Below are 23321 nucleotides of genomic sequence, written 5' to 3' on the forward strand. Positions count from 1 at the left end.
GCAGAGGGGCATTGCTGGCACATGATGGCATATATCACATTGGTGGATGTGCAGGTGAACGAGCCTCTGATAGTGTGGCTGATGTTGTTAGGCCCTGTGATCGTGTCCCCTGAATAGATATGTGGGCACAGTTGGCAACGGGCTTTGTTGCAAGGATAGGTTCCTGGGCTAGTGGTTCTGTTGTGTGGTATGTGGTTGTTGGTGAGTATTCGCTTCAGGTTGGGGGGCTGTCTGTAGGCAAATCTCAAAATGTAATAATAAATGGAGAATCATAATCAAGGAGGTCTGTTTCCAATGGGGTCCCACAGGGATCGGTTCTTGACCCTACGCTATTTAATGTTTTTATCAATGACGTGGAAGAAAACAAAATCATCACTGAAGTTTGCAGATGACACAAAAATTGGCGGCGGGAAGCGGAGCGACACGGCTGGGAGCTGGCGGAGTAGAGTGGCCTGGGGCCGGGCTGCTCCGCTTCCCGCCGCTGCCGGTGAGTTTGGGGGTGGGGATCCCTTCCCCCAAGCCTCCTCCCCGAGCGACATGACTGGGTTGGGGGCAAGGGAAGCGGAGCAGGCTGCTCCCGGCCCCCCAGGCCGCTAATCCCCCAGGCCACTCTGGGTCTGCGGGGCCCCCAAAAGTACCCACCCACAGCTCCTGCCTCCCAGACCCTGGGGTGTGTCGCGCAGGGGCTGTGTAGGGCACCCAAATGGCTAGGGACGGCCTTCTCTGTCAGGATAAGATCATAAGATGTGGGGAGCCAGCAAAACCACATCTATATCCACACGGGACTCTGGATCAAGAAAAAACTCTGATTTGCATAAATCATAGGCACCATTTATAGTCCATTCTGTTGCGTCATCGGTTCTTTGCCTTTGTTTACTAGGCCTTCTACCCACACAATTCCAAAGAGACAATCCTGGGTGGGCCGCCATGGTCCCAGACGTGCCATTTCCTCTAATTCTGATACAATTTTATATCAGTCCACCTGGTGTTGTTTCCTTTTCTGATGATTTTCAGTATTTTTCTCAGAACTGTGATACAGCATGGCCAGAAGGTAGCAGGAGAGTGATCTAGGAGAGAGATGTAAGTCCCAGGCTGAGGAGAAGCCTTATTCCCTGTAGAGGGAAGAAAGGTTTCTGTAGATTAATTAAAAGCACCTGAAGCCAATTAGAGCACCTGAAGCTAGTCACCGGAAAAAAAAAAAACCCTGCTTCAATCAGCCAGGGGAAGGAGGTGGAGTAGAGTGGTTTGGAGTTGGAGCAGAGAGCAGTTTGGAGGAGTTGAAGTAGAGGAGAGTTTGGACAAGTGCCGTGGCTGGCTAGAAGACCAAGACCCTAGGTAAAGAGACACCCGGTTTGTGCAGAGAGAGAGGGCAAGAAGCCCCACAAGCTGACGAGCAGGAGAGGGAAGTAGCCCAGGGGAAGGAAGCACTAGTTCAAGTGGTTTACCACTATCCCTAGGGCTTCTGGGCTGGGACACGGAGTAGAGGGCGGGCCCGGGTCCCTCCCTCTCCACTACCCTTCTCTGGGTTACTAGTGGGACAGTAGATACCCTAGTTCAGGGGCAGGAAACTGCGCCCTGAACACCCCTCCCCCCCAAGAAGAGGAAGTGTGGGACCCATCAAAATCATACCGGCAATTTGCCACAGAACATAAGATTGTTTTTGCACAAATAGTTCTAATAGTCTTTGACCTTAAGTCCTTGCTTTGGTTGCTAACTTGCAACACATACATTCATGTCAAGCACGCATCATTCATACCAGGCCTCAATGACCTAAACATATTACATAGATATATGAATCACAGTGTAGATTGATCTAGATATAGATATACACCAACAAATTCACCCAGGGTCTTTCTGGATTCACCATTCCTGGCAATTTTTCATTCCAGATTGGATGTTCTTCTAAAACAGGGGTGGGCAAACTACGGCCTGCAAGCCGTTTTAAGCCGGCCCGTGAGCTCCCACTGGGGAGCCGGGTCCGGGACCACACCACACGGCTCCCGGAAGCTGCAGCATGTCCCCGCTCCGAGGGGTGCAGGCCACTCCATGCTTAGGAGCCAGAGAAGGGACATGCCACTGCTTCTGGGAGCCGCTTGAGATAAGCACTGCTCTGAGCCTGCACCCCTGAGCCTCTCCCCATGCCCCAACCCCCTGCCCCAGCCTCTCCAGACCCCTCAATCCCAGCACGGAGCACCCTCCTGCACCCCAAATCTCTCATCCCCAGCCCCACCCCAGAACCTGCACCTCCAGCCGGAACCTGCACCCCTTCCCACACCCCTGCCCCAGCCCTGATCCCCCTCCAAACCCCTCAGTCCCAGCCCAGAGCACCCTCCTGCACCCCAAACTCCTCATCCCCAGCCCCACCCCAGAGCCTGCACCCCCAGCCAGAGCCCTCACCCCTTCCTGAACCCAACCCCAATTTCGTGAGCATTCATGGCCCGCCGTACAATTTCTATTCCCCGATGTGGCCCTCTGGCCAAAAAGTTTGCCCGCCCTGGTTCTAAAAGCTCTGCTCTAGAAATTATTGTGGAGCACGTCTCTGGGCTGTATGGGGGAAGGGGAGGGAGGGGGAAGGTGTCAGACTATGTGATCACAATTGTCCCTTCTGGCCTCAGAATCTATGAATCTATGCCTCCTCGCATCTCACTCCCCTCCTTCCCCCCACTCCCTGGCCTTGCCCCACTCCCTCACCTCTGGGTCCCAGCCCCCCATGCATCTGATATCTCTGTAGCTACCTTTGAGCCCATCTTTTCTTTACAGCTTTGGAACAATTATTTCCACCTGGCAGTTGCCTTCCTCACCCAGGATTCCCTGCAGCTGGAGAACTTCTCCCAGGCTAAGCGTACGACCATCCTTGCCAAGTGAGTCACCTGCCTATCTCCACTGGGCCCTAGGGGTTATGGGACCTTGTGGAGCCCATCTTCCATGGCCACAGCCCGGGCTCCTCTGCTGGCCTCAGTGGTTGGAGGTGCCTCCTGACTTTTTCATATAACCAGGCAGGGGATTCCCTGCTCTCCGGTGATGCTCTAGACTGGCTGCGTCTGGAGCCTCCATCGAGGATGGGAAGGGGGGTGGATCTGGTGCTGGATTCCCAGCCCTGAAGCCCCTATCTGCCCTTATTGACACCTCGAATGGTCCGGGTGGCACAGGGGCTGGAGGGAATAATTCCCTCTCCTTATCGCATCAGGTACGGAGACATGAGAGCCACAATTGGAGCTGCCATCCGGGACATGTGGTACAACCTAGGTGAGGCTGGCGCAGGGCAGCTGGAGGCAGCTGCTGTCTTGCCAGGGTGGGAAGGGCTTGAGCCTTGGGCAGGGCAGCTCTGGGGTGGGGCCAGGCACGGCTGAGCCTGAGGGGCAGGATCACAGTCATTTACATGACGGCTCTTTGGTTCGTTATGAAATATACTCCAGAAAGCAGAAACCCAATGTCCAGGTTATTGCTATACACCGGTGATACAGCACAGCACTCCGGGAAGTTGCCTCATGCAGTGATGTGACATTCACCTTACACAGACGTTAACCTCGAAAGCCATCTCTGTGTGCCCTGCCTGTTTACAAGTAAAAGTTACATCAGCCAATACAAGGAGTAGCCAATCAGCTTTCCGCCTTGGCTTTCCGGTCCCTGGCGTACCCCTTATCTCTGTTCTGACACATGCAGTCCAGGTACCAAGGGGCATGAAGGACCTGCTAGGTCTGTACTAGGGGAGAACAGTCATACGTCTCATCCTCTTTGGGACATTCCAGTATTGGCCTCTGAGAATAATTCCCTACCTTTCGGTTTGGCAGCTAGAGCAATACTGAGCTCTGGCAGACAGAGTGCACAGCTGGGGCTCCTGGGTCTTTGCATTTTTCTCCGCAAGCCAGCCAAACAGAAACAGAAACAGCTGGAATAGCCAAGGGGCTGTGGGGCAGGACTGAGGGGCATCAGTAGAGCTGCATGGTGTGGGGAGCAAGACTGGAGCATCAGGGGGTACTACAAAGAGGGACTGAATCCGATCTCCCGTCTCGAGCTGGTCCCACGTGGGTGTGCAGCTGCGAAGGCCCTTGCGACGCAGCCCCGCTCCCCGTCTGTCTGTCCCTTATACCTGTTGCCGATCATCATGCTCCTGGATGCTGCTCTCTCTGGGGCAGGACCCAGCTCATTGCTAGGCCTGATCTGGGTGCCTCGGAAAGGCATGTAATAAATTCTGCCAGTGTCCCACAGGGCTGGGCAGGCAGGGTTATACCGCCACATCCCCAAGGAGATCCTGCCCTTGGGCTGCTGCCCATGACAGGAAGGAGCGGGCTCTCCCGCCATGGGGAGAGGGGAGGGGTCCTGGGAGAGCAATACCCTTCCCACCAGTCCCTTCCTGCCCCTGCCTCAGGCCATCACAAGATTCAGTTTATCCCTGGCATGGTGGGCCCCATCCTGGAGATGACGCTGGTGCCCGAGCTGGAGCTGCGCAAATCCACCATCCCCATCTTCTTCGACATGATGCTGTGCGAGTACCAGCTGACCAAGACCTTCAGCATGGTGCGTACTGGGCCCCAGGGAGTCTGGGGCCAGCAGGGTGCAAGGAGGGGGCGCGCGTAGTCACAAGGCAAAGGATGAGAGCAGCCCTGGGCTAGGAGGCATGCTGTGATGGTGAGCCCCTCCCATGGGGGTCTGTGCCAGTATGACAGGGGCAGTGAGGGGAGGCTCTGGGAAAAGAGAGCACCAGGGCCAGAGGCCAGCTGGAGAGACGAGGCACAGGGCCTGTCACCTTCCCCCTTGGCCGTGACCCAGCTGGCCCTGACAGGAACACAGCTCCCTTCAGCCCCTGCGCCTGGTCCCAGGCCCTCGACACTGAGCCTCTCAGCCCTGGCGCACCCCTCGCCCTCCCTTCCCGGGGCCACGGGCCGAGCCCCTCCCCCCGAGCGCGACCCTCGCCCTCCCTTCCCGGGGCCACGGGCCGAGCCCCTCCCCCCGAGCACGACCCTCGCCCTCCCTTCCCGGGGCCACGGGCCGAGCCCCTCCCCCCGAGCGCGACCCTCGCCCTCCCTTCCCGGGGCCACGGGCCGAGCCCCTCCCCCCGAGCGCGACCCTCGCCCTCCCTTCCCGGGGCCACGGGCCGAGCCCCTCCCCCCGAGCGCGACCCTCGCCCTCCCTTCCCGGGGCCACGGGCCGAGCCCCTCCCCCCGAGCGCGACCCTCGCCCTCCCTTCCCGGAGCCACGGGCCGAGCCCCTCCCCCCGAGCGCGACCCTCGCCTTCCTTTCCCGGGGCCACGGGCCGAGCCCCTCCCCCCGAGCGCGACCCTCGCCCTCCCTTCCCGGGGCCACGGGCCGAGCCCCTCCCCCCGAGCGCGACCCTCGCCCTCCCTTCCCGGGGCCGCGGGCCGAGCCCCTCCCCCCGTGCGCGACCCTCGCCCTCCCTTCCCGGGGCCGCGGGCCGAGCCCCTCCCCCCGAGCGCGACCCTCGCCCTCCCTTCCCGGGGCCGCGGGCCGAGCCCCTCCCCCCGAGCGCGACCCTCGCCCTCCCTTCCCGGGGCCCCGGGCCGAGCCCCTCCCCCCGAGCGCGACCCGCGCCCTCCCTTCCCGGGGCCCCGGGCCGAGCCCCTCCCCCCGAGCGCGACCCTCGCCCTCCCTTCCCGGGGCCACGGGCCGAGCCCCTCCCCCCGAGCGCGACCCTCGCCCTCCCTTCCCGGGGCCACGGGCCGAGCCCCTCCCCCCGAGCGCGACCCTCGCCCTCCCTTCCCGGGGCCACGGGCCGAGCCCCTCCCCCCGAGCGCGACCCTCGCCCTCCCTTCCCGGGGCCACGGGCCGAGCCCCTCCCCCCGAGCGCGACCCTCGCCCTCCCTTCCCGGGGCCACGGGCCGAGCCCCTCCCCCCGAGCGCGACCCTCGCCCTCCCTTCCCGGGGCCACGGGCCGAGCCCCTCCCCCCGAGCGCGACCCTCGCCCTCCCTTCCCGGGGCCGCGGGCCGAGCCCCTCCCCCCGAGCGCGACCCTCGCCCTCCCTTCCCGGGGCCGCGGGCCGAGCCCCTCCCCCCGAGCGCGACCCTCGCCCTCCCTTCCCGGGGCCGCGGGCCGAGCCCCTCCCCCCGAGCGCGACCCTCGCCCTCCCTTCCCGGGGCCACGGGCCGAGCCCCTCCCCCGAGCGCGACCCTCGCCCTCCCTTCCCGGGGCCGCGGGCCGAGCCCCTCCCCCCGAGCGCGACCCTCGCCCTCCCTTCCCGGGGCCGCGGGCCGAGCCCCTCCCCCCGAGCGCGACCCTCGCCCTCCCTTCCCGGGGCCGCGGGCCGAGCCCCTCCCCCCGAGCGCGACCCTCGCCCTCCCTTCCCGGGGCCCCGGGCCGAGCCCCTCCCCCCGAGCGCGACCCTCGCCCTCCCTTCCCGGGGCCCCGGGCCGAGCCCCTCCCCCCGAGCGCGACCCTCGCCCCTCCCGTCCCGGGGCCACGGGCCGAGCCCCTCCCCCCCGAGCGCGACCCTCGCCCTCCCTTCCCGGGGCCACGGGCCGAGCCCCTCCCCCCCGAGCGCGACCCTCGCCCTCCCTTCCCGGGGCCACGGGCCGAGCCCCTCCCCCCGAGCGCGACCCTCGCCCTCCCTTCCCGGGGCCACGGGCCGAGCCCCTCCCCCCGAGCGCGACCCTCGCCCTCCCTTCCCGGGGCCACGGGCCGAGCCCCTCCCCCCGAGCGCGACCCTCGCCCTCCCTTCCCGGGGCCACGGGCCGAGCCCCTCCCCCCGAGCGCGACCCTCGCCCTCCCTTCCCGGGGCCGCGGGCCGAGCCCCTCCCCCCGAGCGCGACCCTCGCCCTCCCTTCCCGGGGCCGCGGGCCGAGCCCCTCCCCCCGAGCGCGACCCTCGCCCTCCCTTCCCGGGGCCGCGGGCCGAGCCCCTCCCCCCGAGCGCGACCCTCGCCCTCCCTTCCCGGGGCCACAGGCCGAGCCCCTCCCCCCGAGCGCGACCCTCGCCCTCCCTTCCCGGGGCCACGGGCCGAGCCCCTCCCCCCGAGCGCGACCCTCGCCCTCCCTTCCCGGGGCCACGGGCCGAGCCCCTCCCCCCGAGCGCGACCCTCGCCCTCCCTTCCCGGGGCCACGGGCCGAGCCCCTCCCCCCGAGCGCGACCCTCGCCCTCCCTTCCCGGGGCCACGGGCCGAGCCCCTCCCCCCGAGCGCGACCCTCGCCCTCCCTTCCCGGGGCCACGGGCCGAGCCCCTCCCCCCGAGCGCGACCCTCGCCCTCCCTTCCCGGGGCCACGGGCCGAGCCCCTCCCCCCGAGCGCGACCCTCGCCCTCCCTTCCCGGGGCCACGGGCCGAGCCCCTCCCCCCGAGCGCGACCCTCGCCCTCCCTTCCCGGGGCCACGGGCCGAGCCCCTCCCCCCGAGCGCGACCCTCGCCCTCCCTTCCCGGGGCCACGGGCCGAGCCCCTCCCCCCGAGCGCGACCCTCGCCCTCCCTTCCCGGGGCCACGGGCCGAGCCCCTCCCCCCGAGCGCGACCCTCGCCCTCCCTTCCCGGGGCCACGGGCCGAGCCCCTCCCCCCGAGCGCGACCCTCGCCCTCCCTTCCCGGGGCCACGGGCCGAGCCCCTCCCCCCGAGCGCGACCCTCGCCCTCCCTTCCCGGGGCCACAGGCCGAGCCCCTCCCCCCGAGCGCGACCCTCGCCCTCCCTTCCCGGGGCCACGGGCCGAGCCCCTCCCCCCCGAGCGCGACCCTCGCCCTCCCTTCCCGAGGCCACGGGCCGAGCCCCTCCCCCCGAGCGCGACCCTCGCCTTCCTTTCCCGGGGCCACGGGCCGAGCCCCTCCCCCCGAGCGCGACCCTCGCCCTCCCTTCCCGGGGCCACGGGCCGAGCCCCTCCCCCCGAGCGCGACCCTCGCCCTCCCTTCCCGGGGCCACGGGCCGAGCCCCTCCCCCCGAGCGCGACCCTCGCCCTCCCTTCCCGGGGCCACGGGCCGAGCCCCTCCCCCCGAGCGCGACCCTCGCCCTCCCTTCCCGGGGCCACGGGCCGAGCCCCTCCCCCCGAGCGCGACCCTCGCCCTCCCTTCCCGAGGCCACGGGCCGAGCTCCTCCCCCCAAGCGTGACCCTCGCCCTCCCTTCCCGGGGATACTGAGCCAAGCCCCTCCCCCGAGTGTGACCCTCGCCCTCCCTTCCTGGGTTCGCTGGGCCAAGCCCCTCTCCGAAGCACCCCTTGCCCTCCCTGCCTGGGGACTCTAGCTGCACCCCAGCCCCTCCCCCTAAACAGCCCATCTGTAGGTACTGTCCTGGGCTGGCCTCAGTAGAGACTTACATGCCACCCCAGCGCACTGCTCCCTAGCCAGGCTGAGGGGTCCCCGTGGTTGTCTCCCCACTCCCCCCCGGCCCAGGGCTTTTGTTTCAGGACCCCTGGAGCGAGGGAGGGAGGGAGGGGCGGAGCAGCCCAGCCCCTCCGTGTTTTGTCCTTGTTGGCGACACACCGGTTTGGGGTCACTGATTCCCGCACTTGTTCTCCGGAGCCCTGGGGTTAGATCAGGCCTTTTCCTTGGGACTCATTCGGCCTGGGCCGCCCCTTTTCCCACCAGCGCTTGCTCTACTCGTGGCCACACTTGTCAGAGAACCGTGGCTGGGGGGGACTCAAGAGCTCAGCTAATCCAGGACGTGCTCCGCTCCCACCCGCCTCTCACAGCTGAGCTCACAATGTGGGGAAATCTGTCAGCCCAGTTATCACCACAGGCCCTGCCCAGAGTCTCCTGGCCCAGCCTCCCGCGGCAGCCTATGCTGTGGCTGCGGCTGAGGGGCAGGGTAGGGAGCTCCCCAGGGCAGTGGCCCTGCGCCCCCCAAGGCTATCATGGGGCGTGGCTGGGGATGCTGAGAAGGTGACGGGCAGGAGCCCTGGGAAAGGGCTCTAGACCCACAGGCTGGGAGGCACCGCAAGAGTCTAGTCTAACCCCCGCTGAGATCAGGATTGAACCAGGCCCCGGGCAGGGGCTTCTTCATTGCCAGCATCTCTGCTGCTGCAGCCCCCGGGTTGCCCAGAGCTCGGCAGTGCCCCAGCCCAGCTTATGCTGCCCCTCTCCACAGTTCGAGGACGAGATCCTGCACAAGCTGGACAGCGAAGTGGAGGGAGGCCGTGGGGATGAGCAGTACAAGCAGCTGTTCCAGAGCATGTGAGTCTCCGCCCAGCCTGGCCCCTGCCTCCCCTCACACCTGCCCCTGTCTGGCCCCTCCTACAGCCGTGCGCACCTTCCCCACGTGCCCCTGCTGCTGTGTCCTGGAATCACCCTCAGCAGCTGCCAGCCGGAGTGCTGGGACCAAGGACGAGTCTGTCACTGCCCGCTCTGCCCCACAGGCACCCCGGGAGCTCCGCCCCTCGCCCCGCTGACAAACTGGAGCCCCGCACAGTAAGCGCTCCTGCCCCACAGCGCCCCCTGCTGGGAGAGGCCGGGGCTGGAGGAGCCGGGAGCTCCCCCTACACCCAGCTCCTGCCCCGCTTCCCACAGTGCCCCCTGCTGGGAGAGGCCAGGGCTGGAGGAGCTGTCATTTGCCACGAGCAAGATATCCCCTTTTTGTTGCTGTGTGGAATGGGCCCAGCCTGCATCAGGCTCCAGGACAGGGCAGAGGGGAACAGGGTTGTGAATCCTTCTTTTCTTCCCCAGCCTCCTCAGCTGCTGCAGGAATCACCCTGAGCTGGCAAAGCCCAGTGAGAACTTTGTGGCCCTGGTCACGGGCCTCCTGGAGCGGCTGCTGGACTATCGCACTGTCATGAACGACGAGAACAAGACCTACAGCATGAGTTGCACCGTCAACCTGCTGGTGGGTCCCTGGCTGCGCGCCCCACTGGGCAGCCCGGCGTCTGCCCGGGCAACTCGCGCGCCCCACTGGGCAGCCCGGCGTCTGCCCGGGCAGCTCGCGCGCCCCAGACAGCGCGATGGGCCTGCCATGCCCTCTGGTGCATGAGGCCGTGTGACCAGACGGGACGCACGGTGACAAGGGAGGCTTCTCTGCTGCTGCCCTCGGGACTGAGGGGGGACCGGACATGGCCCATCTGGGGAAGGCAGAGACACATCCTGTCTCTCAGGCACCAGCCCCTCTTCCTTGGAGCACATGTGGGGATGGACTTCCCATTCCCTTTCGGGCCTCAGGGCTGTTGCAGCCCCCCTCCCACACAAGTCTGCTAGGGCCCCTCCCTTGCTCCCCCAGGTATCCCCTGCTGTACCCGAGCCCTGAGAACTGGCCCCTGACATGGCTGGTAGCAGGGACATTTACACGGTGCAGTGGCTTCAGCGGGAGAGGCTGGGAACCCTGCCCAGACACTCCACAGCCCCGTGGGTAGGGGTGACCCATGTTCAAATCCCTGCTCTACGTCTGGCAGAGGGGGAATTGAACCTGGGGCTCCCAAAGCTGGGGGAGTGCTGGAACCAACTGGCCTGGCCTAGGCGCTACTCTGCAGCCAGGGGTCAGTGCTGTGAGTGCCAGGTTGGGGGAGGTTGGTGCCTACAGCCCTTGGAAGGGCAGGACTGAGACCTCACCCTTCTGGTCAGTATCTCCCATTGGCTCCCCACCTATCACTGGCTTCTGTGGGACCCACTCTCAGGGGCCTGGCTCTCCCCATCCATTGTGTGGGGAGCTGGGCACCCTCTTCTGGGCTGCAGATCCCACGAGGTAGCAGGTGCCTACACACAAGCACCGATGTCCCTCTGTGGATCTAGCCCAGAGCTCTTTAGTACCTCCTCCGCCAGTCACCTTCCTCCTTCTGCTCTTCCTTCCCCAGAACTTCTACAAGGAGATTGACCGCCAGGCCATGTACATCAGGTGAGAGCCGTGTGTCCCAGGGATCCAAGAAAACCGTGTGTCCCAGGGGTCCATGAGAGCCATGTGCCCCGGGGGTCTGTGAGAGCCGTGCCCCAGGATTCTGTCCCTATATGCCCAGGCAGGGCCCATCCCATCTCCACCAAAGCGTCCTGTGGCCTCCACTCCAATGGGCTTCACTCACAAGCAGAATAAGATGGTTCTTCTCAGTACCTGCCCTGCAGCCCCCTAGGTGCATCATGCCCTGGAACAAAGGTGCAGCAGTTAGAAAGAGGCCCTCGGGGCCCCTGTGCAGCTGCTGTGGGTGGATTTGCACAGGGGCCACTGGCTGGAAGTTAATACCCGCCCTGAGGATGGTGCCAGGAAGGCACAGGACGGGCTCCCAGAGCCAGGCAGGCTCCTCGAGGTTCATGGAGTAGGTCTAGCTCTCTGCTGTCTGGCTGTGCAGGGCCCAGGCACTGCTTCTTCCTTGAGTGATGTCTCTGTGGGTGTTCCACTTCAGGTGATGGTGCATCCCTGCGCCTTTGCTCAGAGAGTTTTAGTAACCGTGTCTGTGCAGGTCGCGCATGCACAGTGTTTGCCTCATGGCGCCGTTAGCACCTCATCTAGAGCTTGCAACCCGGACCCCTCATTTCCTTCTCAACCATCCCCAGCCTGGGACGGAGCCTTCAGCCATCCCATTACACTTAGGCAGTACTCTCTTAGATAGTGTAAAATAGGATAGGAAGCATAAGTTTCATTTTTTAGTAAATTACTTACTCCTTTTCTTCCTAAAAAAAAAAAAAGAATAGTTTAATTCTTTTCTCCCTTAGGATAGTTAGGATAGATATTGTGAACTGACAAAAATGCCGGATTCACCAGTTTTCAAACGCTGCACAACATGCCGAGAAGTGATGCCGGTATCCAATTGTCATGGAGTCACTGGGCGATGCTCTGGAACTGCTCCCCATGAAGCCAGTCAGGACTCTGGGGAAGTCTCCTTTTGATGATCTCTGCTGGGAAGGAGTTTCCTGCCCCTGATCAGAGGTGTTCCGTAGTGATTTCTCCATCAAGATGAGTTTTAGCCTCAGGTCTCTATGAGCCCAGGCTTTGAGTTATTACAATGGGCACATTTCTGGGGTATGTGCATCTCCCCCAAGCAACGGACACATTGAGTGTGTCCGTTGGTGTGACGAAGTGGGACTGTTCTTAATGTTTCCTCTGAATAGTGTGGGGGTGCCTCAGTTTCCCCTAGGCAGTTCTTAAGTTTCTAGGTGGTGGGGTAAGGGTGTATGATCATAGCAGAGCCCTAGAGGGCAGGTGTGTGCAGGGGTCTGGACACAGAGAATGGCCAACACCCTGTTTCCTGGCAACTGATGGCCTGGGCCCTTCCCCCCTGCAAGGTGAGAGCTAAAGGGTTGGAGAACAAAGGAATCAGGTAACCTCCTGGCCCGGGAAAGGGGAAAGCCTAGAGGAGGAGGGGCTGGAGGGAGTTTCAGTTTGGGGCTGGCTGGGACATGGAGTGAAGTGCAGACGTGGTTGTCTGGCTCACTGCCCCCCAAAATGGACCCAGCTGAGGAGTCCAGTTCTCTGCACCTACAAGCTCTGTTTTAGACCATGTTCCTGTCATCTAATAAACCTCTGTTTTACTGGCTGGCTGAGAGTCCCGTCTGATTGCGGAGTTGGGGGGCAGGACCCTCTTGCTTCCCCAGGACCCCACCTGGGCGGACTCGCTGTGGGAAGCGCACCGAGGGGCAGAGGATGCTGAAGGCTCCGAGGTCAGACCCAGGAAGGTGGAAGCTGTGTGAGCTGTGTGTCCTGAAGACAGGCTGCTCACAGAAAGGCATTTTAATGGCAAGGTCTCCTGAGACCCATTCCTCAAAAAAAAAAAAAAAAAAAAAAAAAAAAAAAAGGCAAAAAAACAAGCATCCTCATTACCTCACAGAGAGCAGAACAAAAGGAAATGGTCTCCCACCAGATTGCTCTTCTTGGTGTCAACCACACAGCTGATCAGCACTTAAAACTCTCTGGGAACCTCCAGCACCACCTGTGCAGTGGCCTCTGCCGAAACACAGCGCTCCTGTGCAGAGTCGAGGGGCTCTAAGCCTACGTCCTCCATCAAGGCACCATTGATGACGCTGAAGGAGACAGCACCGACAGCCATTCTGCCAACTATGCCGCCTCCCACTGTTACTATTACAATGGCGCCAACAAAGACCACAACAGCATCGGCACCGACGGCTACATCATCAACACAATCGGCACCGACCTCATTGGCACTGAAGCTCCTGGCGCCACACCATTTTCTGCGCCAGAAAGATCTATTTGTCTCCTTCATACCGGAGTCCCCACTTCTGGACATCGAGGGCTCCCCGGTGCGCGTGGTACCGGAGCAACCGTTATCTCTGATAACCCCTCCAATCTCAAGTGAAGAGGACAACAAGGAAAAAGGGATGTTCTCACCTCACTATTCCTCCCCGAACAGAACACCTATGACAGCTGGACCGCTATGATCAAGGCCCACATAGGGGCACGAAATACCACCATGGTATTGGCATCCATGGATGGGACCACCCATGCCTTTCCCCGCGAACTGGCCATATTGGGACCCATGGGGGTCTTACAGAAGACACTACAGCAGACCCCCCAGCCCACGTAGGGAAGGCATTAGATTTCCACCTTCACCGTCTGTCAAGGTTCCTTACCCACTCTGAACTCTAGGGTACAGATGTGAAGACCTGCATGAAAACCTCCTAAGCTTACTTTTACCAGCTTAGGTTAAAACTTCCCCAAGGTACAAACTATTTTACCTTTTGCCCTTGGACTTTCGCTGCCACCACCAAACGTCTAACCGGGTTTATTATTGGGAAAGAGTCGTTTGGAAACGTCTTTCCCCCCCAAATCCTCACTGAAACCTTGCACCCCCCTTCCTGGGGAAGGTTTGATAAAAATCCTCACCAATTTGCATAGGTGACCACAGACCCAAACCCTTGGATCTTAAGAACAATGAAAAAAGCATTCAGTTTCTTACTAGAATAATTTTAATAGAAGAAAAAGTAAAAAGAATCACCTCTATAAAATCAGGATGGTAAATACCTTACAGGGTAACCAGATTCAAAACATAGAGAATCCCTCTAGGCAAAACCTTAAGTTACAAAAAGACCCAAAGACAGGAATATACATTCCATTCAGCACAGCTTATTTTCTCAGCCATTTAAAGAAATCCATAATCTAATGCATATCTAGCTAGATTACTTACTAAATTCTAAGACTCCATTCCTGTTCTGTCCCCAGCAAAAGCATCACACAGACAGACCCAGACCCTTTATTTCTCCCCCCCCACCCCGCCCTCAAGCTTTGAAAGTAATTGTCTCCTCATTGGTCATTTTGGTCAGGTGCCAGTGAGGTTATCCTAGCTTCTTAACCCTTTACAGGTGAAAGGGCTTTTCCTCTGGCCAGGAGGGATTTTAAAGGTGTTTACCCTTCCCTTTATATTTATGACACCGTCGGAAACTTTAACAACTGATCCAAGGGAGGATCCCATAGAAGAACAGGAAGAGTGTCTTGCAACTGACACTTCGCCAAACATTAATAACACATCCTCCTCTCCAGATGAGGCAATAATGCCCCCATCCCCAACCACCGCCGATGACAGCAACCACTTTCAGGACTTGTTCAAAAGGGTGGATGATGAACTAAAAATTCCTCTCAAAGAAGTACTGGAAGCCCAACATGTATTACTGGACATTTTGCAGACATCTTCACCATCCAAGATAGCGCTGCCAATCAATGGGGTGCTAATGGAACCTCCTAAACAGTACGGCAAACTCCATCCACCATACCACCTACCTGCAAGAGGGCTCACAAAAAGTACTACATCCCCTCAAAGGGAACTGAATTTTTATTCACCCATCCAGCACCCAACTACTGGTTGTGGAGGCAGCCAGCCAGAGAGGGAAACAACAGCACAACTGATAAGAGCAGTAAGAGGTCAGACTTATTTGGCCACAAAGTATATTCTTCCTCCACTCGCCAATTTAGGTGGCAAACTATGTGGCACTACTCGCCAGGTATAACCACAGAAACTGTGCAAAATTTTTGGACTTTATTAATGATATACCTGAGGAAAAAGAGACCAATTTAAATCACTGGTCTCGGAAGGGTAGCGAGGACAGACCTGCAGGCATCCCTAGATGTAGCAGACACAGCTACTAGATCTACTGCTACCGCTGTGGTCATGCGATGGGCGTCGTGGTTGAACTCTTCAGGGTTACCCCAAGAAATACAATCTACAGACGAAGCCCTCCCATTTGATGGTGAAAAGCTCTTTGCAGCCAATCAAGTGCTGCACATCATGAAAGATTCACGGGCGACTCTTCGATCCCTAGGCATTTACATACCTTCCATAAAAAGGGGGACAGAATAGGTATCAGTCGTCCCAGAGGAACAGATACTCACCATATCCACAACAACATCAGTGATCATACGAACAACAAAGGCAGAGACAAAGATTCCAAAGATGCAGCGCCCCAAACTCCATCCAAACAGAAAATTTGAAGCCTTGGTTGAGGGTCTGAAGGACCTCCCCCATGCTACAGTGCTGACATCATCCATCCATCCAGCTGGAGACCATCTACTCCCCTTCTAACTGAGATGATCGTCCATCACCATGGACAAATGGGTCCTAGAAGTCACCCACACGGGCTACGTCATCCTCTTAGTTTCTATACACCCCCACCCACTCCCCATCCCCATCCCTCTTCAGGAACCCCTCTCATGAGCACCTACTACGACAAGAGATAGATCACTATCTACAACTAAGTGCAGTGGAAGTAGTTCCCACTCAGCACAGGGGAAAGGTTTCTATTCCCACTATTTCGTAACACAGAAGAAAAACGGGAGATGGCGACTTATCCTGGATCTGAGACTACCGAACAAGTTTGTGAGAAAACAAAAGTTCAAGATGGTCACCTTAGCAACAATAACACCAGCACTGGAACAGGGGGACTGGTTTTCAGCCCTTACCCTGGAAGATGCTTATTTTCATATTACAATGCACCCCGCTCACAGATTTACCCTAGCAGATTTACACGAACCACTACCAATGCAAAGTCTGACCCTTTGATCTATCAACGGCACCTCAAATCTTTTCCAAAATTCTCACGGTGGCAGCGGCACACCTAAGAAAACGAGGGATAATAATATTCCCTTACCTGGACGACTGCCTTCTAAAATCGCACACTCAAATAGACGCCATCCAGACTACCCGACAGACAATAGACTTCTTCCAGAGTCTAGGCCTACAAATAAACAAGAGCAAGTCAACCCTAGAGCCCGTCCAACAACTAGAATTTATCAGTGCTTACCTCGACTCAATGGAAGCAAAAGTCTCCCTAGATTCAACACAGTATCCAACCTCATATCTGTAGTAATGAGCAGCCCATATATATCAGCCCACATCTGCCTCCAACTTCTAGGTCACATGGCAGCATACACATGCATGGTGAAACATGCACAATTACATATGCAATGCCTTCAGGGATGGCTATGAACCATCTACGGGCCCCACAAACATGGCCTAAACAGACGATTCACAGTGCCACTCAAAGTCAAGGAATCCGTAGAATGGTGGACACAACCCAACAATGTGTGGTCAGGAATCCTGTTCACACAGGAGCCACCATCCCAAATGCTCACAACAGATGCCTCCCATAGGGTGGAGAGCCCACATTTAATAATACACAATTCAGGGACAGTGGTCCCCCAACAAAACATGGCTACACATAAATCTATTGGAGCTCCGTGCAGTTCGCAATGCTTGTCTATATTTCCTACTGCTACTAAGGAACCAGAACATAAGAGTAATGACCAACAACATTGCATGCATGTTCTACATAAACAGACAGGGAGGGGCCCGATCACTAGGCACCGAAGCCGTAAAATTATGGAACTGGTGCATCCATCACAATATCAACATCTCTGCCTCTTACCTGCCTGGATCCCAGAACACCACAGCAGACAATTTACCCATAATCATGAATGGGAGATGAACAAGGAGATATTAGAGAACAATGGGGACACCCAATGGGGACACCCAGTGATAGACCGCTTTGCGACAGCCCAAAACTGCAAATGCCCGCGATTCTGCTTGAGAGCAGGTTTGGGAACATGATCGATGGGGGATGCATTCCTAATCACATGGAACGCATCTCTCCCATACGCATTCCCACCCCTACCTCCGTTATTGAAGGTGAAACAGAAAATAAAGACAGACAAAGCGAGAGTCATCCTGATAGCCCTCACATGGCCAAGACAGACCTGGTATCCCTTCGTAACACGGATGGCAGCATGTGCTCCAATCACTCTCCTGCTTCACACGGACCTTCTAACACAGCACGAGGGTCAGATTCTCCATCCGAACCTAGAGATGCTCCACCTGAAAGCATGGCTCCTCTATGGTTCACTCAGAATGAATCGGTGTTCGGAACAAGTAAAACAAGTACTATTACACAATAGGAAATCTACTACTCATATGGCTTACCTACAGAAATGGAAGAGATTCACTGAGTGGTCCAACACCAAATAAATCTCACCGGTGTCAGCACCTCTTCCACTGATACTAGATTCCATTCTCAAGTTAAAAAACACTGGCCTATCCATAAGTTTGGTCAAAGTGCACCTGGCAGTTATCACTGCCTTTCACCAAAAAATCGATGACACAACAATATTTGCACATCCAATCACTAAACGATTTCTCAGGGGCATAGAAACAATCTACCCAGTAGTGCGTCCACCTATACTATCTTGGTACCTAAACTTAGTTTTAAAAGGTCTCACTAGACCACCATTCGAACGCTTGGTGACCTGTTCCCTAGCACACTATCCATAAAGTTTGCATTTTTAATAGCAATCACATCGGCTCGATGCGTGGGAGAAATAGGGGCTCTCATGGCAGACCCCCCGTATACTGTTTTTTTTTTAAAGACAAAGTCACATTAAGGACCCATCCAAAATTCGTTCCTAAGATGATACCGTCCTTCCTTATAAATCAACCAAGACATCTCCCAGCATTCTTTCCCAAACCCCGTGAGAACGCACTTGCAGCTGTCATGCACACCTTGGACTTTAGATGAGCTTTAGCATTCTACCTAGACAGAACCAAATCCCCCAAACTCTTCATCTCCACCACGGAACAGTCCAAAGGAAACCCCATATCCTCCCAGAGAGACTCAAGATGGATATCTGGTTGCCAACTGAAGGGTATACAAACACCAGTGGGAACCAGATCACACTCTACCAGATCAACAGCATCATCAGTAGCATTTCTGCACAATGTCCCTCTCATAGACATATGTAAAGCTGCTACCTGGGCCTCCAAACACACCTTTGTGAAACACTACGCAGTTACACAGGGTCCAGAAGCAGACACCTGGCTAGGCCTAGCAGTGCTATCCTCAATTAACCAACCAACTCCAAGCTCCTTCTGTCCTAAGGAGGGCACTGCTCTACAGTCACCTGGAGTGGAGCACCCACAGCGACAGCACTCGAAGAAGAAGAGAAGGTTAGTCACCTTGTGCAGTAACTGAGGTTCTTCGAGATGTCTCCACTACGCTCCCTCCACTCCTCTCCTTTGGAGTTCGATACAGGACTCTGCGGTAGAGACGGAACTGTGGGGTCCCGGTCGTGCGCGCTAGAGGAGGTGCTAACGGCATCGTGAGGCAAACACCACACATGCACGACCCATATGGGCACTGCTACTAAACCTTTCTGAGCAAAGGCGCAGGGATGCACCCCCAGGGACACACATCTTGAAGAACCTCAGTGATGGCACAGGGTGAGTAACCTTCTCTTTCCTTTGCTGAGGCCAGCAGCTCTGTCCCAGGCAGCAGGGTCAGGAGGAGACTGGGCCACTTCCAGGTACTCTGTGGGAAGATCTACACTGGGAGGAGGCAGCTGTTGCCCTGGATCTGCCTGCACTTTGGGAGCTGATGCTGTGTAGCGATGCCCCATGCTCTGCAGGAGCCGAGGGCACTCTCTGAGCCAGGTCCCAGAACAACCCACCCCGGGAGGCTTGGCCTGGCACTGGGGCTCTTGGGGATGGCAGGCGGCATTTCCAGACCCAGGTGAGCCGGAGCCCTGGGGACAAAGGCTCCCCACCGTGAAAATGCTCTTTGGGCTAATTACCCTAGAGCTTCCCCCGGCCCCTCTGCACAGCTTGGCCCTGCCCCGCTGGGGAGGAGATGGAGGGAGAGTGGCTCTGGCTTTTCCTGGAGCCCATGTGACACCAGGGGCTGTGGGATCAGCTCTGGGCAGCCCTGAAGTCTCTGGGCAGTGCACAGACCAGTACACCAGGCACCACCTGGCCCGGGGGAAGCCTGGGAGAAGCTGCAGGGGTGCAGAGCCCTGTGCTATGCTGTGCAGCCATCAGGGCAAGGTGAGGCTGCTGCCATTTCCCCCACCCTGGGTATAGCCTAGTATCAGCCCCACTGCGGTGTGAGCGGGCCGGGGACTTGGGCCCGGATTAGCCAAGCCTCCCCTGTGGCCCAGCACGGGCACCACCCCACAGTGGAACCACAGAGAGTGCTAACCCCTGGCTGTATTCGCTTCCAGGTACCTGTACAAGCTCAAGGACCTGCACGTCAGCTACGAAAACTATACGGAGGCGGCCTACACCCTGCTGCTGCATGCGCGGCTCCTCAAGGTACGGGGGGGAGGGGACCTGCTGCTGCACGCGCGGCTCCTCGGGGCATGGGGGGACCCTGCTGCTGTGCGTGTGGCTCCTCATGGCACTGGGCCGGGGGGCACCCTGCTTTCTCTTCGAGAGACATGTCCCAGCGGCTGCTCCATTTCAGGGAGAGTCTCAGCTCGCAGCATCTGTTCAGCCCACATGTGCGTCCTCGTCCTCCTTGTGCCAGACAGCGAGGCTACGCAGGAGAACCGGCCTCTGTTCCTTCTCAACCGCTTTGGCCAGAGATGGATCCCAAATGTGCCTGGGCTTCTCTGCTTCTCTCTGGGACAAGGATGGCACAGTTCAGTACAGTTAGAGTTTGTTAGCTAAGTAGCCATGAGGTTGTTTTTTTCTCCTCATTTCTCCTGCTGGGAGTCTGGTTTCCCTGGCAGGACATTCCTGGCTCACCAGGCCATGCCTGGAACGACAGCCATGCCAAGCATGTCCATTGCGTGCGGGAACCCCATGTCCCGCAGAAGTGCAGCTTCTACCTGGCCCTCAAGGAAGAACAGGAAGATGAAACTCGGACTGTTCATGATGAAACGCTCCTGTCTGCCAGCATCTGAGTCAGGTCAGGAGAGCCCCCTGTACGCCTCTCTCCGGACAGACCCAGCGCCCGTCTGCCTCGGCGCAGGCTTCCCCTAAGAGAAGGAAGGGTTTGGGGGCTTCAGGGAAGGCCTCTAAAAAGAGGAACGCGGACTCTCACCCTGAGGAGCCAGCTCTGAAAAAGTCCAGGTCCCCAGCAAGATCCATGCTCTCCGGAGCCTCGACCTCGTGCCTCAGCACGATCGAGTGGAAGGACTCTGCCTCCGGTACAGCTGCAGAGTGCCCGAGCTCAAAGGAGACTGAGCTCTGGCAGGGCCTCGGTACGCTCTGCCAGCAAGGAGGGCAAGCCCAAGCAGTCGAGCTGAGCCTCGCCATGGTACCAAGCAAGCAACAGCATCAGATCCCATGTCCATCAACACCAGTGTGCCCGCCCTCGATGGTACTGTCGGCTTTGTGGCCATCTCCTCGGCTACTGTGTCGGTGCTGGTCCCTAGCTCTTGATAACGGATGAACCGGGGTCCCTGCGCCTCATGGTTACCAAGTGCATCTCAGTACCGAGACCCTGCTCTCTGGACCACTGTCCCTGGAACCGCAGGACTCTCCACCGTTTTCGGCAGTTGCTCCTCCACTGGATGAGATGGACGAGGACGAAGGAGACTCAGTCTCCTCTGTTTCCTTTCAGGGGCCTCCAGCATATCCCTTCAGGAACCCATTCTGGGAGAGTCACGGGGAAGATCGGGCTCTCTAACAATGTGGCCTTTGGTGGGACAGAACTGAGAGTATCAGTTCAGGACAAATTGCTCAGAGCAGGGCAGTTACACCCCAAAGCTGCAGTTCCTTTACTATTAAGGCACACCAAACCAGCCAAACAGAGAGGACTTTGGTTTTACCCCACTGGCTAACTAGAAGTCATACAAGCAATTCCCTTAGACACTCGAATTTCCCAGTATCACCATCAGTGCCACTCATTATGGGGACAGATGGTTATGAAAACCAATACCCCAGTAACAGAACAAAGGTTCCCTCGATCCCAAAGGACCAAGCCCCAGACCCAGGTCAATATACAAGTCAGATCTTACCCACAAATCACGCTGTTGCCAATCCTTTAGAACAGGGGTGGCCAACCTGTGGCTCCGGAGCCACATGGGCTCTTCAGAAGTTAATATGCAGCTTCTTGCACGGACACCGACTCCGGGGCTGGGGCTACAGGCACCAGCTTTCCAGTGTACCTGGGGGTGCTCACTGCTCCCTGGCTCTGGCTCTGCCACAGGCCCTGGCTCTGCCACAGGCCCTGCCCCCACTCCACCCCTTCCCACCCCCTCCCCTGAGTCTGCCGTGCCCTCGCTCCTCCCACTACCCCTCCGAGCCTCCTGCACGCCAGAAAACAGCTGATCGGGAGGTGCGGGGAACAAGGGGGAGGCTCTGATCGATGGGGCTGCCGGTGGGTGGGAGGCGCTGGGATTGGGGGTGGGGGAAGCTGATGTGGGGCTGCTGATGTATTACTGTGACTCTTTGGCAATGTACATTGGTAAATTCTGGCTCCTTCTTAGGCTCAGGTTGGCCACCCCTCCTTTAGACTCTAAAATCTAAAGGTTTATTCATAAAAAGAAAGAAATATAGATGAGAGCTAGAATTGGTTCAATGGAATCAACTGCATACAGTAATGGCAAAATTCTTGGTTCAGGCTTGTAGCAGTGATGGAATAAACTGCAGGGTCAAATCAAGTTTCTGGAGAACATCCACAGCTGGGATGGGTCATTCAGTCCTTTATTCAGAGCTTCAGTTTGTAGCAAGGTTCCTCCAGAGGTAAGAAGCAGGACTGAAGACAAGATGGAGGAGATGCAGCTGCCTGTTATAGTCTCTTGCCATGTGGCCTCTGCTTTTTTGTTCTAAATACAAGCTGCCCACCACATGGCCTGGAAAAACATTAGAGTTCTGTCCATAGGCAGGTCCCTGCATACCTTGCTGAGTCACAAGGTGTATCTGCCTTCTCTCAATGAGTCAGTTGTATAGCTGATGGTCCTTAATGGGCCATCAAGCAGGCTAGATAGTGCAGATGCCAAATTGTCTGGGGTGTCACCCAGAAGCATATCACAAGTTTGAAATACAGACAGTATAGAGCCAGTATTTATAACTTTAAATACAAAAATGATACATGCATACAGATAGCATACTCATAACCTTTTCATGGACACCTTACGTGACCTCCTTTGTACAAGATTTCGTGCAACTATAGGACCTTGGTTGCAACAATGATCTATACGGTCACAGTTCATGTCGATAACGTCACAGGCTCATTATTAAGAGTGGTGGAACCAACCCTGCATCCCCACACTTCCATATGGGCTCCCAGTGGCCATACTGGGCCTTCGGGCTGCTTATCAGCAACAACCTGCCAGACCACTGGTACTGTCTCATAGGGAGTCCAAGTTGTTCAAGCAGCCCCATCACAGGAGACGTTTGAGGAGCAGGAAGCTAAGGTGGAGAAGGAGGCCACCTCTCAAACACCTATTTCATCCTTGTCTCCGGATGAGGAAGTTATGCCTCTGCCACCAGCCATGGCCAATGAAATTCCCAGAAATCAAGACCTCCTAAAGAGGACAATTGATGCCCTTCAAATTCCACTCAAAGAGGTTAAGGATTTGCAGCGCAAACCTCCCCTTTGATGGATATCCTGCAGTCAGCAACACTTAGAGGTGAAAGTAAGCTGGTACGGTCCAGTACAGTGTGCCGGCAAGAGCCAGCATGCTGTGCCGGACCGGACCGGCTTCCCCAGGCAAGTGATTTAAAGGGCCCAGGGCCCCTGCAGCAGCTGGAGCCCCGGGCCCTTTAAATCTCCACCCAAGTCCCGGGGTAGCGGCAGCAGCCGGGAGCTCCTGGGGCTCTGTTGGCAATTTAAAGGGCCCAGAGCTCCATTGCGGTAGCAGTGGCTGGAGCCCAAGGCCCTTTAAATTGCCCCTGAGCCCCAGGGCTCCCAGACGCCTCTGCAGCTGGAGCCCTGGGGCCTTTAAATCTTGATTTAAAGGGCCTGGGTATTTAAAGGTCCCACCTCTTCCGGTTGAGGACACGCCCCCTACTCAGGACTGTGGCGTACCGGTAAGTCCTTTAAGTTACTTTCACCCCTGGGAACACCCCCCACGGTGGTGTTACCCATCAACAAGGTGCTCCTGGATCCGGTTATGCTGGTGCAGCAGACACCTGTCACTGTTCCACCCATATGTTACCAGGTGGATAAGGTGCTGTTCCCCTCAAGCATTCTGACTTTTTGTTCTCACACCCTCTTCCTAACTCGCTGGTGGAGGATGCGGTAAAGGAGCGGGGTAGACA

At 58.0% G+C, this 23321-nt stretch overlaps 1 protein-coding gene across 1 annotated transcript in view; it reads left to right on the forward strand.

Annotated features, from left to right (window-relative positions):
• LOC102937744 (dedicator of cytokinesis protein 2) overlaps window positions 1-23321 on the forward strand; it is a 326706-nt gene that overhangs the window by 278960 nt on the left and 24425 nt on the right. The window contains 7 exon segments of the mRNA XM_043545086.1: window positions 2761-2861; window positions 3188-3246; window positions 4370-4518; window positions 9014-9099; window positions 9589-9745; window positions 10704-10744; window positions 19331-19421. Coding sequence (XP_043401021.1) covers window positions 2761-2861; window positions 3188-3246; window positions 4370-4518; window positions 9014-9099; window positions 9589-9745; window positions 10704-10744; window positions 19331-19421 — 684 coding nt within the window.

The sequence above is a fragment of the Chelonia mydas genome, chromosome 4, assembly GCF_015237465.2.
Source record: "Chelonia mydas isolate rCheMyd1 chromosome 4, rCheMyd1.pri.v2, whole genome shotgun sequence".
In the NCBI taxonomy this organism is placed as follows: Eukaryota; Metazoa; Chordata; order Testudines; family Cheloniidae; genus Chelonia; species Chelonia mydas.